This window comes from Dama dama, chromosome 12, assembly GCF_033118175.1.
Source record: "Dama dama isolate Ldn47 chromosome 12, ASM3311817v1, whole genome shotgun sequence".
Lineage (NCBI taxonomy): Eukaryota > Metazoa > Chordata > Mammalia > Artiodactyla > Cervidae > Dama > Dama dama.
The window spans coordinates 20,259,513-20,275,470 of record NC_083692.1 but is presented as its reverse complement, the minus strand read 5'-3'; the positions used below and the strand labels follow the sequence as shown (position 1 = coordinate 20,275,470).

The window sequence follows — 15,958 nt, the reverse complement described above, 5'->3', positions numbered from 1 at the left end:
TTATGGTGGGTAGAGATAATAGAATGATGTTCTGTATCTAACTTGTAATCTAACTGTTAAAATGCAGCCTAATTCATAAATGATGAAGAAAACAAGCAACATTATTCAAATGGGATACTTGGGGCAATTAAATTCTTAGCATAAATTGCAGATTCCTATCTCTTCCCCATCTTCTGCCCAAATTTGTTTTTATGGGATGACCTTTGGTACCAACTTATTTTTCTAATAAAATGTTTCCTGAGTTTATATTTTAAATTGAAATGGCCTTTTCTGTCAAGTATGGTATTTATAAAAGTTTTCTTTGATGAAAAGCCTATGAATTTTGTGCAAACAACCCAGGCAGGCTCTTAGATTAGTGATAACATTTGTATAGGACTTTTATGGCTTGATACGATACTTTACACTCGATTTATTTGACCCTTACCTGTGAGTACTCAGTGAAATTCACATTTTACTGATGAGAGCAATGTAGGGGAAGGTGACTTGGCATGGTTCTGGGCACGAGTGGGCATTCAGCATTTTGCTTTAAAAGGAAGTTAGCAAAGGAAACCAGCAGGTTATTTAACTTGTTCGAAGTCACCCAGTAAATAGTGCATCATACCAAGAACTGAATTTGCTTCTTTAACTAAAAAATTCCATATGCTCTCATTGTCTACTGCTGTCTTTTCAGGCTGTTTTAAAAAAAGGTCAGATTAAAAATATTCATTTTTCTTAATTGAGATGAAATTTGCATAACTTAAAATTAATTTTAAGGTGTACATTTCAGTGGCATTAAGTGCATTCACAGGGTTCTGCAGCCTTTGCCTCTATCTAGTTCAAAAATGTTTCCATCATCCCCAAAGGAGACCCCACATCTATTAAACATCCAGTCCATTCCCTCCTCCCCTCCACTGCTGGTAACTACGAATCTGCTCTCTATCTTTGTGGATTTCCCAAAGACATTTCATGTAAATAGGTATTTCATGTAAATGGAATATGGACTGGCTTAGTCCCTTCAGGCTGTTATAATAGAGTACCATAGACCCGGTGACCTATGAACAACAGAAATTTATTTCTCACAGTTCTAGAGACTGGGAAGTCCAAGATCAAGGCTTAAGTTGATTTGGTGTGTGATGAGAACTCAATTCCCTCTTCATGGATGGCTTTCTTCTTACTGGGTCCTCACTTGGTGGAAAGGAGCACTCTGGAATCTCTTTCATTAGGACACAAATCCCATTACACCCTCTACCTCTTAATTCTACCAGATTTGGGGTTAGGATTTCGGCATATAAATTTTAGAGGGACATAAATATTCTGTCCATCGCAATGACCTTTTGTGTCTGGTTTCTTTTACTTAACGTGATGTTTTCAAGGCTGATCTATGTTGCAGTGTGTATCAGTCCTTTATTACTTCGGATGGCTGAACTACATTCCATTGCAGAGACAGACCATATTTTGTTTAGCCATTCATCAGTTGAGGGACATTGAGTTGTTGCCATTTTTCAGTGAATAGTGCTGTTCTGAACATATGTGTTCAGATATTGGTTTGAATGCCTGCTTTTAGTTCTTATGAGTGGAATTGCCAGGTTATATGGTAAATTCTATGTTTGACTTTTTGAGGAACTAACAAACTGTTTTCCATAGTGACCGAACCATTTTACATTCCTATCAACACTGTACAAGGGTTCTGATTTCCCTACATCCTTGTCAATGCTTGTTTGAGTTAAAAAAATATTATAACCATCCTGGTGTGTGTAAGTGGTATCTCCTAGTGGTGTTGTTTTGTATTTTCTTTATAAAATATTCACGTTTTAATACGTAGAATTAATCATGAGATTTGATAAGACAAAATCAACATCAAAATGATTGACTTCATCTATCTCCAGGAGATTTTTTAAGATTGCCATCTGATCACCCCTAGAGTGTATGATTCTGAGCTGAAAACAAAGCCAACAAACCATGTGGCTTTGGAATGAGAAGCATGTATATGGATAGTTAGACAACAATTACCCCTGACTTAAGAAAAATACCACTTAAACTAATGAGGAACAAAAAGCAATTACATCATGTTTCATTTCCATGCCACCTGCCAAAAGATACTTAGTTCTTTGCATGGCAAAGTTTTATTTATGTAATTGTTTCCTGTCTTAATGGTCTATTCATTTATTTTTGCAGTGTGAGTGAAGACACCCAGGATGGCTCAGGGATCCGGGGATCAGAGAGCAGTGGGGATCGTGGACCCAGAGGAGAGTTCTCCAAATATGATAGTCTACCGCAAAGTAAGGAATCTGGTTGAACGCTGCGTGTCTGTATTCTGTGGGGGTTGATGATTGATGGGTGGCTCGACAAATGTTTTCAGCCTAAATGGCCTTGACTGATATTGAACATAATTTTCTTCTCAGACCCTCTGATTCCCAAAGTTTAAAATTCAAGGAAGCTATGCTGGCATCGAACATTTGAAAAACATTATGTGGCTTAGTTTTCTTTAAACCAAAGATTGCCTAAGAGTGCAGATGGACACGTATTGTCCTTCCATGTAAAGGTCTTTGTGTAACATTAATTAATTGAATGTTCTTCAAACCCATAGCACACATAAGATCTGTTCTGGATGCTGTTGGAAGGACGCGGAGTTGTGTTTGTATTAGATGCTTTACAGCTGGTAGGAGACATAAGATGTATGCAGATCACTGTTATAGAGTCTCAGTGTTAATTTCTGAAAGAGAAGTGCTGGTAGAGTGTGCCATAATCTCAGAGGAGGTGGGCAATTACTTCCAACCTCAGAGATCTGGCATGGGCTTTGGAGGAGAGGCCCTTGAACTCAGTTTTAAAGGATCCACAGGATTTCTGCCTTACGTGGAAAGTGGAAGGGTAGAGCAATATTCCAGGCAATGAGATGCTTTGCAAAGGTAAAGAGCAGGAGTAAGTGAAGGGCAACCAGAACCGGGTTAGCTTGGGCAAAGGATGACTTACAAATAATTGGAGTAAATGGAGGTGAGATTTAGAGCAGAGTCTGGATGGAGCCAAGTTTTAGAATGTTGAGTCGCAGGCAATTTAATCATAAAAACTTTAGTGCCAGGAGTTGTAAAAACAACATTTTTGGGGGATTATGAGCCTTGCCCCGGTGAGGCTTTTATCCCCAAGTGGACCATCATCAAGGGTGGATTGGAGGCTTTGGCAGGGATAGGTTGGGGTGCTTCTGTATCCCCCCTCAGAAATGAGCAGGACTGAGCAGGAGGTTTAAAGAGTCTGAATTAACAACGATTTGGAAACAGAATGAATATAAAAATCAGAAGGTGAATGGAGAGTCAAAGATGACTGGTTTTTGCCCTTGGGTGATAGAAGGGCATTGGTGCTATTAATTCAAATAGAAATATTTGGAAGCATATGTTTTAAAGGAAGGAAATGTGGCACGTTGGTTTTACTTGTGCATTGCTGAATTTGAGAAAATAGGTGCTGTTTCTCATGTACCTTTTTAATGTTTGCATGTTTGTGCACACGGAGCTGAACTACGTCATATGTTATTAAAAATAAGGAAAATAAGATCATGCTCAATTGTTTCACTAAATATTTGAGTTGTCTGCTGGGTTCTGTGTATTCTGCAAGACTGTGTTCTATCTATGTTAATTATATGAACAGTGTTGAACTAGATATTCCTGGATGATCAACATGGTGAATTTTTCTCTTCTCCTTGTAAAAATAGAACTCTCAGAGTACTCTTGCTTTTAGTATTAAATTCCTTAATCCTTTGCTTTACAAAAGAATGCTTAGATAACCCATTTCTAAGAGAGATGCTTATTAAGTTGTAGTAAAGAAAAAAGATTAGTGGGGCTAACCGAGTTGTGAGACATGTAAAATAACATAAAGACATTTATTAATTACCTTCTTAACCCACCTTGGACCAGGAGACCCTGTGCCAAGCTTGTAGGAACATGGGGTTTGAAGTCAGACCTGGGTTAAAATGGCAACTCTGCCACTTCCAAGCTGTGTGACCTGGATGGAGTAAGTTAAATAACTTCTGTGAGTCTCTGTTTTTTTATCTATAAAAGCAGGGGAAAAGGTGGGAGGAAAGATGATACCTCATGAAGTTATTGTGAAGATTCATTTGGATAAAGTCAGTAAAGCATCTCACATCGTGCTTGGCATAGAAGTGGTCCATGATGAAGGCTTCTTTTCCTTTTATCTTTTTTCTTCTAGAGTCAGTGACACTAGGAGAGGAAATAAATTATGAAATTGTATAAATGTTGGTGCTATTAAAAAGGTCCATTCATAGAGTGAGTTGCCTTTTAAGACACAGGAAAACAATGCAAATATTTTTATATTATTCAGGAGATGGCAAATCAATGGATTACTAAAGGTTAATAGGACATGGAAAGGTCGTGCAATCCAAATACCTTTCCAAAGAATGTTTGGTATTATGTGGGAGGGGATAACTCCCTACAGGTTTGTGGGAACTTGATTTTTACTTTTTGGGTGGTACCAGGGGCCTCTTAATTTTTTACTGTAATTTAGGGATAAAGTTGTAAAATGCTGTAATTTTTCAGAGAAATGACCACTAGTTATTTGGTTTCTACATTGGAAATCTATCTTGCTTCCTCATGACAAATCTGTGGTGGGTATATATGTGTTCATGTTATTTTCTATGGTAGTTAATTGATAGAAAAGAGACATTGGATCTATTCAATCTATTAGAAAGAAAGCAGACACACTTATCGCCCAGTATGGGTCCAGGACCTGGAATCATTTAAATCTAGTTAATTGGACTAACTTAAGCCCTAGTTGTGCTTGAAACATGGGATATCCATCTAGTTCTCTGCTGTAGACTGGCCACTGGCTATGACCAAGACTTACCTAATGTAGGACACTATCCTCAAGGTGTGGGTAAAGGTTGCATCGTGAAACCAAGGTTGATTAAAAATATTTTTTATGGAAGTCCTCTTATGTAATGATTTATTCAAGGTCAGAGCTGTAAAATCAAACCTTTTCTCAGAGGTCTGTAACAGAAATGGACATTTAAAAATATGCAAATAATGCTTTCATTTTAATCTTTGTTCCCTTACCTGTTTGTTTCTTTCTCTTGTCAGATGTTTTCAGTGTGAAATTTTTGCCTGGACTGTGTTGTGTTGATTCAGATGTTGACATTTAAAAAGCTAAATCTAGAGAAATGGAGCTTTTGAGTAAACCTCCGATTAATAAGTGGGGTGATTATGTCCATAGTGTTGTTGTGACTTTTAAATGCCATTTAGGAAGGTAACCTTCTGACATATGAGTAATGATGGGTGGGTTTCTTAAGCCTACACTTTTCAGAATGCTCTACATTTTCTTTTCATGTTTTCTATGTCATTAACTGTGAGAAGTTGTACTTTCCCAAGGCATGGTTTATTTATTGACTTGAGCAGGCTTTCTAATTTAGTTTTTCTATCCTTCATATTCACATTTTGGATAGGAGGTGTTGCATGAAAAATGTATTGGTCACATTAAAAATCTATTTAAAAGAAAATATTAATTATTAAGTTGCTTAGGCCTGTTAACTTTTTTTTTTTTTTTTTTTTTACTGTTCCTAGATCCAAAAGATCCTGGGGGTCATTGAACCTGGCTGTATATCAGATCATTTAGGCGTACTTTAGAAAAATATTGGTCCTCAAAGGACCCTTGGGCTTCCCTGGTAGCTCAGCTGGTAAAGAATCTGCCTGCAATGTGGGAGACCTGGGTTCGATCCCTGAGTTGGGAAGATCCCCTGGAGAAGGGAAAGGCTACCCACTCCAGTATTCTTGCCTGAATAATTCCATGGACTGTATAGTCCATGGGATCGCAAAGAGTTGGACACAACCGAGCCACTTTCACTTTCACTTTCAAAGGACCCTCAAGTTGTTTTTGTTTAATAGGTCTGAACTGGATCCTAGGAATCTGAGTTTTAAAGTGTTCTCAAGAGAATGTGATACCCAGCTAAGTTTGAAACACATTTATTTAGTGTCTTTTAATATATCCGGGTGGAGTATGCATTGTAAAGTCATGGAGAAGTTGGTATCTTGAAGGGGGTTTTTGATTTTGTAATTATTTGCAGATGTTACAAGATGTAGAAGAAGAAGGCTCTTATCGAGTTAGAATTAAGGAATTTTAGTGACTTCATCTTAAGAGATTTTCTAGTCAATATTCTCATTTTATAGATGGGAGAACTGAAGTATAGGAAAGATGTAAAATTTGCTGAAGGTTACTTGGCAATTTCCCAGTGAACCCGTGATGGGGTCCTGGTGACTTGACAGGACCAGTTGGTATCCTCTCTCCCATTGATTTATCAACCACAAACTACCATTTCTACATTGTTGGGGCCAAAAGCCATTAGTTAAACTAATGAAAATATCATGTGGCAGATCTTTGATTTTCGAGGTTTTTCTCCACAGTGTGACTTGGGGTACCTTTGAACATTTGTAATGCTCAAGCTTCATTCTACTTGCTAGTGCTGTTGTTTCTTGAGTGAAGATGTTCTGAAATGTTTGCTTTCTTTAATAACTAGTAATTGTTTTGAGTGAGAGTAGGTTGCTTTCTGATTTTATTTGGTTCCAAGTGGTGGTAATAATGTCTCTTGACAAATTTCCACCTGGGTTGGTCATCTGATTTGGTAGAACTCTGGGAAATTAAATGGTAGGTTGTTGTTGTTTAGTCACTAAGTTGTGTCTGACTCTTCTGCAACCCCATGGACTATAGCCCACCAGGCTCCTCTGTCCATGGAATTTCCCAGGCAAGAATACTGGAGTGGGTGGCCATTTCCTTCTCCAGGGGAACTTCCCGACTCAGAGATTAAACCCGTGTCTTCTGTACTGGCAGGCAGATTCTTTACTGCTGAGCCAACCAGGGAAGCCCCCAAATGGTAGGTACACAGAGGAAATTGTAGCTTCCTGTGACCCAGGTTGGGAAGGTCAGGAGGTGGTACATTATGTCAGAAGATGCCAAACAGGGAACTGAGAGCTCTGGCTCACTTAATGCTTTGGTTCTCCCAATGAGGAACTTCATCTTCCTGGCTCTGCTTCTTATTTTGCCTTCCTCCTTTCCAACTAAGAAACATTTCTTACAAAAAAAGAAAAAAAATTAGTCTACATAAAATAGAAAGAAGCTTGATAAAATTAACCCTGTTTACCCACAGGATAAACTTAATAAGTAAACTCAATAAATAAGATACTGTTTGGCTTCATTTCCTCCTATGCAAAGTGATGGAGTTGGACTAAATAATGTGCATGGAAGGTTTCAGCAGTGGTTTTGAGAAAGCTAGCAACAGGACGTTGCTTCAGAATTCACTGAAGGTAGAGGCTGTACAGCTGAGAGCCGGAACCTGCAGACCCTGGTGACCAAGGCGTGTGAGGATTTTAAACTATTCAGTTAGCACATATGTATTGAGTATCATTTGTGTGCCAGACACAGATGCTAGGAAGACAGGATGAATGCTGTTCCCTGAAAGAACCCGTTGGCCAGTGGGGCGAGGTGGATAACTAGACAATTGCAGTGCACAGAGAATTAAGCTGAGGGGTCCAGGAGGAGATAGGAGGGTCAGGAGGCCCATAGCAGAAGAGGGGATGATGATGTCCTAGAAGGCATCCAGAGGGTTGGGTTCCTGCCTTAATCCTTGAAAGATAAATGAGAATTAACCTTGCAGACAATGAGAGAAGTGTGGAGGCAGAAGGACTAACACATGCAAAGGGTCAGAGTTGGGGTCTTGTATACTGTGTTCTGGAAGCTACAAGTGCATGTCTTCTTGGTGCTGGGTTTCTATGGTGGAGAGCTGAGAAATAAAGCTGGCTAGTTAAATTAGGTCCGGACCATAAAATAGAAGATACATCAGACAAGGAGTGTGGATGCTCTGTAGGTATCTTCTCTTTGTGTCTCTACACCCACGCTCCACTCCTCTACGTGCTGCCCGCTGTCCCACTGGGACTACATCTACGGGGCTCCCAGAACCTCTGACTTTCAACTGAATTTGGTCAGTAGGGGCCTGGGAAGACATGGGAGGGGGGAAGAAGAGGAAGGTTAGGATATTTCTTCACTTGACTCCCTCTCGGCAAGGTTTGCCATGGACTATGTCCCATGACTGAAACTCACTGCTCCTTTCTAGGCAAACTGCTCTCCTCCTCTGGGTCCTGACCCCTTTTTCTTCTGTTCATCCTTTCGGGCCTTGAGATGGTTCCATTTTGTATGAGTAATCTACTGCTGTGTAACAGATTACCCCAAACCCAGTGGCTTAAACAGAACACTTATTGCCACAGTTTCTGTGGGTCCATAATCCCAAGTGCAGGTTAGGTGGGTCCTCTGGCTCAGGGTATCTCACAAGCTACAGTCAAGATGTAGCAGGTTCATCTGAAGGCTCAAATGGAGAAAGACCCATTTCCAAGCTCACTTACATGGTTGTTGGTGGGATTCAGTTCCTCAAGGGCTATTGAATGATGGCCTCAGTTCCTCACTGTGTGTTGTCTGGAGGTGACTCTCAGTTCCTTGTCATATGTGTCTCTTCATAGGATGAGTCACAGCATGGAAGCCTGTTTCATCAGAGCAAGCAAAGAAAAGGTGGAAGGAGGGGTGGCTGGCAGTGGGAGTCCCACTATTTTATAACCAAATCTTGGACATGACGCTCCATCTCTTTCATTAGGGACAAGTCATGAGGTCTAGCCCTCAATCAAGGTGAGGGGTTTATGCAGGGGCACAAATACCCAGAAGTGGAGATCATCAGGGGTCACTTTGGAAGCCATTAACTACGTGGTTCTACTTCCACAAGTCAGAGGTTTCTGAATGTGCCCTTATGGTTCCCCTATGCCCTGCCACTTGTTTATACTTGGTCCTTTTGGAAATAAACCTTGCATGAATTGCCTTATATTTTATGTGCCATCTGTTTACAGATAAGCCTCTGACTCATACAGGTCTAATCCCCAAAGTGAAGGAACCTACTGAGATCCTGTTTTACTTCACAAAGAAATTCTCCACGAAGTTAAATCAGGGAAGTTGTATGTTCGATGTGCAGAATGGGATTGTAGAGGGAGGCTGTAAGAGAAATGGTGGGATTAGTAAGCAGAGGAATAGTTTGGTGCTTTTACAGGAGTTCATGGGAGGAAAAAAGATGATGTCCAAATCAGTGGCAGTGATAATATAGATGAAGGGAAGTGCCTGAGAGCTGTTTGGGAGGTAGAATCTACAGGACTTGGTGATGGGTAAGATCCAGGGCAGATTTGAGGATAATGAGGGGGAACGAGAGGGGTTTTTCACTAGGTTATACCTGAGAGTTGTCAGAAGGTCTGGGTCCAACAAAATTTTGAAACGAGTAACTGTGGAACTGGTTTGCCTTCCCCTCTCCTTGTATGTGAATAAATCAAGAGTGTCATAGAGTTTGTAACTGGACCAGGTTATCTGGCCCTTTATTGTCACTGCCCCCACTGGTTCACTTATGGCCACGTACAAGTTGCTTCTATGTTTTATTCAGTTCAGTTTTGTCATTTGTGAAGTGAAAGGTTAACTGGGCTGAGTGATCTCAAAAGTACTTTCAGTTCTAACATTCCAGGGCTTCGATAATCCATATGACAGAAATCCACATTTTATTATGTTTATTCTTTCATAGCCCCCTTTGCTTTCTTTTTACTTTTCTTTAAAAAGTTAACCCAAGTTAAATTTTAAAAACAAGGAAGTCAGTATGTTTAAAACAAATACTTTTTGGCCTCAAACATAGGGCTGTCTTTCATCTTTTTTTTTTTTTTTTTTAGCATTAAATAAAATTCCCAAGGACGAACTACAGAGAGTGTTCTGGGTAACTAATTTAATTGTTCAATCTGCATTTTAAGAATCCTTTCATTAAATATTTTGAAGGTTCTTAATTGCCTTAGGAAAAAACTGCTGTGTTTTCCTTTTCCCCTAGGATTAAACTTGAGAGGGGAGAAGCTTCCCATCACATTATCTTGGTTGGCAGGAGACAGGAGTGCAGGCAAGTCCCTGACCAGTGGTATCAGTGTCCACAGATGAAAGGGATGGTATTTTTAGCCTGGAGACTAGCTCAGTGTGGTTTAATATGATGTATTTCCCTGAGTATAGCTTTCTAATTTGAAAGCCTTTGGTGTACTTAAGGCTTCATTTCATTTTTTCAAAAATTTCCCCTCACTTCGTTTCAAACAGACTAAGATTTTACACTTTGGCAGACAGTTTATTACTATAACTATTGATATTCCTGCATTGTTACACTATGGAGAACCTTAGTGGTCACAGAATAGATTCCCCATTTGCAAGATTTTGAACAAGAAAAACTAAAAGCTGATAAATACCTGTGAAAGGAAAATGTATGTATGTGTTAGTTGCTCAGTTGTGTCCGATGCTTTGTGACCCCATGGACTGTAGCCCACTAAGCTTCTCTGTCCATGGGATTTTCCAAGCAAGAATACTGGAGTGGGTTGCTATTCCCTTCTCCAGGGAATTTTCCCAACCCAGGGATTGAACCCAGGTCTCCCTCATTGTAGGCAGATTGTTTACTGTCTAATCCACCAGTGTGTTTAAATCATTGCGGGGTAGGAAGGCTATTTTTAAAAAATCTGTTAGCTTGCCATTACAAATCAAAACTGAACATGGACAATGAAAGAATGGAAAAAATATACAAGGCTATAAATATAGATATTGACATATAGTTACTCCAAAAAAATGTCCATACCTCCTTGGTGAATAATAACCAAAGTTGTAAATAAATCAAATGTTTCTTGAAAGGGGGTTAATTAAATAATTATTCATATTTGGGATGACTCCATAATTAGGTTACTGGACTACTTTTCTGGTAGACCTAATAATTGCCTTGAAAGGGAGATGGTTACTGACATCCTGGGATATGGTCAGATTGACTGTTCTTCATTTTTAAAACCCTAAAAGACTTCACCATTTTTGTTCTATTTGCTAAATATAATAGTTATGTAGATGTGCTAAAATTATTATTTCCAATGTTTTAATTATTTTCTGCATCTCTGTGCTTACATCTGAAGTCTGTTTTCTTTTGTCTGAAGAACTACCTTTAGTATTTTCTTTAGTACAGGTCTGTTCGACATAAATTCTAGGTTTCTGTTTGTCAAAAAATAACTGTTTCATCTTCATTTTTTGGAGGATGTTTTTCATAGATATATAATTCTAGATAGTCAGTTATTTTCTTTCTACATTTTGATAACTTTCATTGTTTCTTGGCTTCTATAATTTTTGTTCAAAAGTTGTTTTTTGTTCATAAGTTGTCAGTTTTATTGTTACTTTGTTGACTGTAATCTCTTTTGAAATCTTTAACTGCTTTCAAGATTTCTTTCACTTTGGTTGTTAGCAGGTTTACTGTGAGGTATTATTTTCTTTTTATTATTCTTAAAGTTAATAGCAATTCTTTATATTTGATCGGTGTTTGGAAAATTCTCACCCATTAAATTGTCAAGTTTTGTTTATGTCTAGTTTCTCTTTTTATTCTTCTTGAGATTTTGTTCATATATTATGACTTTCTCTTTGTGTTTTGTGTTCCTTATGCTCCTTTCTATATTTTTTATTCTTTTGTTTCAACATGGATATTTTCTACTGACTTATTCTTCAGTTTTACAAGTTCTTTCCTTAACTGTATCTAATCTGTGGTTAAATCCATTCAGTGGAATTTATAGCTTTAACTGTTGCTATCTAAATTCTAAAATTTCCACTGAATTACTGTTGATAGTTTCCAGTTTCCTGCTAAAATTCTCTGTTTTGTCATTTAATTTCTTAAACATATTAATCATAGTTATTAAGTGAGTATCTGATACTTCAAAATCTATATCACTTGCTGGATTGTTTATATTGTCTTTAAATTTTTTCTAGTTATTTTTTTATTAAGTTCAAAACATTGTACAATTAGCATTGGAGAGATAATTTTTAAGGCTCTGGGGGAATGCTATCTTATATCCCCAACCAGGGATTGAACTGGCGCCCCTCCGCCCCCCAACCGTGGAAATACAGAGTCTTAACCACTGGACTGCCAGGGAAGTCTTAGGACCTAGTTCTGTTTTTGTTTTTTTCCTTTTCTGTCAGTTAGGCAAGTGGTGGATTACCTTAGTCTAACTCAGTACAGAGATTGTATGAAGCTGGATCTCAGTTCTTGTTAGAGCTAGTATATTTCTAGATCACCTTTTCTCTTGGGTGTGAGCTCTTCTGGTACCAATAAAAACCCAGGATGTTTGCTCCTTTCCTCATCCTTGACTCTGACCTTCAATTGTTATCCCTTAAGCTTCATGAGACTGCTGAAAGCACTGATCAGCTTCTTGGTCATGCCTTTGGCTTAAGAAATTGGCAGTGTCCAGAGAGGAAAAAGAAACTGTAATTGCCAGGCTCATCTTCTTGCCTCTCTTCTTGCAGATCTTGGTTTAAAGTTCTTATTGCCTTGGTAGTGCTCCAATACCTCCAAACAAATTGAACAAAACGGTTTTCAGTCTTTCTGGTTGCTCTCAGCAGGAGGGTTATTCTGAAACATTTAGTCATTGACAGGAGAACCTCAGAACACTGACTTTGAACATTGTCTCTGATAGCCTTGGTTTGCTCTTAAAATGTTTTAGAAAAGACGTTTCCTAAGTGGTTTATTGGTTGAGGGTGGCAGTGCTAGAGATGAGAAAAATTTTGGTATGTTTAGGAAGTAGAATTGACTTGGAGGGTGAGAGAGAGGATTGGAGGCTGATGACTCGGATATGGGCCTGGGTGTCTGGTGGCACCAGTCACTGGGGTAGGTAGGAGGAGGAGGAGGATTACGCTAAAGTGTAATACCACCACAGTATCCAAATGGGTTTATTCACTCCAACCCAGTTCTGCAGAACTCTAGGAAGGGGGACTATGCTAGACAAATAACTCTTAATATGCAATGGTCCTGAAAAGAAGCTTTATCTCAAGGAAATCTTGTTGATGTTTACTCACTAGGTGGTGTCCTACTTTTTTGCACCGTGGGCCCAGCATGGGCCCACCAGGCTCCTCTATCCATGGGATTTGCCAGGCAAGAATACTGGAATGGGTTGCCATTTCCTTCTCCAGAGGATCTTCATGACTCAGAGATCAAACCTGTGTCCTCTGCTTGGCAGACAGATTCTTCACCACTGAGCCCCCAGGGAAGCCAAAGGCAATCTTACCTGGCTCCAAAGACCTTTTTGGTCTGGAAAACAGGACATAACTTATATCTGTCATGACACTTCTGAATATTTTTTGTTTTCATTTCCTAGGGCTGCTCTAATGAATTACCACAAACTGTGTGGCTTAAAGTAATAGAAACTTATGCTGTCACAGTTCAGGAGGCTAGTTGTATAAGGTCAAGTTGTCAGCAGGGCCACACCTCCTCTGAATGCTCTAAGGAAGAATCCTTCCTTGCCTCTTCCTAGATTCTAGTCGCTGCCAGTAATCCTGGGTGTTCCTTGGATTGTAGCTGCATCAATCCAATTTTGTTTCCATCTTCACATCTCCTTCTGCTTCTGTGTCTTCACATGGCCTACTTATGAGGACCCATCCTAATCCAGTCCAATTCAGATCTGGTATTCACTTAACTAACTACACCTGCAAAGGCCCTATTCCCTAATTAAGGTCACATACACAGGCACCAGGGCTTAAGATTTCAACATATCTTTTCTGGGAACATAATTCAACCCATAATAGTTTCTAGTTTTTCTCTCCCTGAAGCTTAGTGCTCCTTGCAAAAAGAAAAAACCCGATCAATAAGTAGTATATATATTGAACATCTGTTTCTGGTAAGGCACTGTGCTTTATTCCCCCCCACACTTCTGTAGGGGAATAAAAAGTAGGATACCACATGCTCCCTGTCCTAGACAATTGTACAGTCCATTTGGAGAGCCCAGGAGTGGTGCAAGATTAAGGAAAAAACTGAGCAATTACTGGCTCCCCATTGTATACGACCTGCTATCCTGGGTGTACTACATACACTGAATCATTTACTCATTAGAATGGCTTGTTAGGTATGTGGTGGTCACCCTATACTACAGATAAGGAAACCAAGTTTCAGAAGGATTAAATAACTGATACGGGTGTTTGAATCTGGGCTTGCTTTATTTTAAAGCATGTGGTTTTTGTTTTGGTTTACAAATAAACTGAATTATGTAGAAAAAGAAAAAAGGGAAATCTCAGGGCATTTGTAATTATTTACAGGAGAGTTGGCATGCACAAGATGGGCATACAGAGGAAAAGACATTTGGAGAGAGATGAGTTGACTTACATCTTTAAGAAAGGGGGGATTTGGTCTGGTAGAAAAAGAGCCAAGAAATGATTCTAGGTGATGGGTGCTATGTGAGATGATAAGAAACCATAAGATGTATTTAGGAGATAGTATATTTTATAATACTAAATCCAGGAGTTGTACCTGATGTAATAATAGCCTCATTCTTCATATGGAGACCCTGAAGCAAGAAATCATAAAACATTTTTAGTTCTGAAACCCACATGGCAAGATATCAGTACAGCTGAGCTTTCCGCCAACTGATTTTCTTTCTCCTCTCCCTCTTAAAAAACAACTTGTTTTCCATTTTAAAAGTAATAACTCAATTTGAAAGAATCAAAGGATGAACTATAGAAAAACATCTACCATGCAAATATGACTACAGTTAATATTTTGGTCTGTTTCCTCCCAGCTTTTAAAATTTGTAACAGCAGCATATATATTATATGTTAACCTAATGGATAATCACAGCACATTAACTATTTTATGTTTCCCTACCATATCTTAAGCATTAATCTGTGCTACAGTATGTTATCATAATTTTAAAGGTTGCTTAATATTCCAGGCGGATAATGTCCCATAATTTAATTACTTAGTCTCTTGTAATTAATAGCAAAAGTTAGAATTGCGAGGTCAAAAGGCATAAACTGTATTATAACTCCTGATCCACAGATACATACACATATTTTTTTCTAGAAGAGCAATCTTGGTTTTTGCATGGATAGACTGGGTTTCCCTGGGCTGTTATCACAATTCTGTTTCAGCAGACGACGGAAGAGAGTGGAGGGATGTCTAATAATCAGGGTCAGTGTTTTCTTCACTCTCAACCTCTAAGCCAGATTCTCCTAGTCCTGGTTCCCGACTAGCTTTGCAGCCCCACCCTTGTCTCAAGAGCCCCAGGGCTAGGGGACTCAAGAAACTTTCAACCTGGAACCTTTCCAAGCCATTTGCTATTTTGTCCTCTATTTGTTTTTCTTAAGCAACTAACTAAATAAGAATAATATCTCAGCCTCTTTCCACTCCCCATGGCATTTTCCCTGCCTGTGCCACCCCTGCCTACAGTTTAACCATGGGGTTGCTTCTTATATTTTAAAGCTCAATACAAAAGCACAGTCCTGAGAAGCAGCCAAGTTCTGCAGCCAAGTTTGAAGAATAAAACTTTAAAACAGCTCTTCTGTCACACACTGGAGAGGGGAGGCAGGCTTTGCTATAAATAAGTCACATTCCATTTCTATCTCATCCTTTGCAGTCCTCTTGGGTAATGCTTTTCGTATATAACTACAGTGTTCTCAAACTGCCCACTCAGCCTTTCAACTTGCCATGTTATATCTCATTTTATTTAAATGTTTGGTAGTTCTGGAGTTTAAGGACCTGGCATAAGAGGGGATAGAACTTTTCATCCTCCAGGGTTAGGTGTCATGAGATAAATTGGCCAACTTGTTAGAAACTATAGTTTACCTGGAACATTTTTTAGCAGCTTCCCATATCAGCTTTCTACTGCTGCTGTAACACATTATCACAAAACTAGCAGCTTGGAGGGGCTTCCCAGGTGGCTCAGTGGTAAAGAATCTGCCTGCAATGCAGGAGATGTGGGTTCGATCCCTGGTCAGGAAGATCCCCTGGAGAAGCAAATGGCAGTTTTCTAGCCTGGGAAATCCCATGGAAGAGGAGTCTGAAGGGCCATAGTCCATGGGGTTGCAAAGAGCCGGACAGGACTTAGCGACTGAACAACACCAACAAAAACCAAACAGCTTGAAACAAAATACAGAT

At 39.2% G+C, this 15,958-nt stretch overlaps 1 protein-coding gene across 3 annotated transcripts in view; it reads left to right on the top strand.

Annotated features, from left to right (window-relative positions):
• The window catches only part of RGS6 (regulator of G protein signaling 6), a 584,468-nt gene that overhangs the window by 24,296 nt on the left and 544,214 nt on the right, over positions 1-15,958 (top strand). For all 3 annotated transcript variants that reach the window (XM_061156754.1, XM_061156753.1, XM_061156755.1), the window contains exon 2: positions 2,155-2,258. In XM_061156754.1, coding sequence (XP_061012737.1) covers positions 2,175-2,258 — 84 coding nt within the window. In that variant the 5' untranslated portion in view covers positions 2,155-2,174. The remainder of the gene's footprint in view (positions 1-2,154; positions 2,259-15,958) is intronic.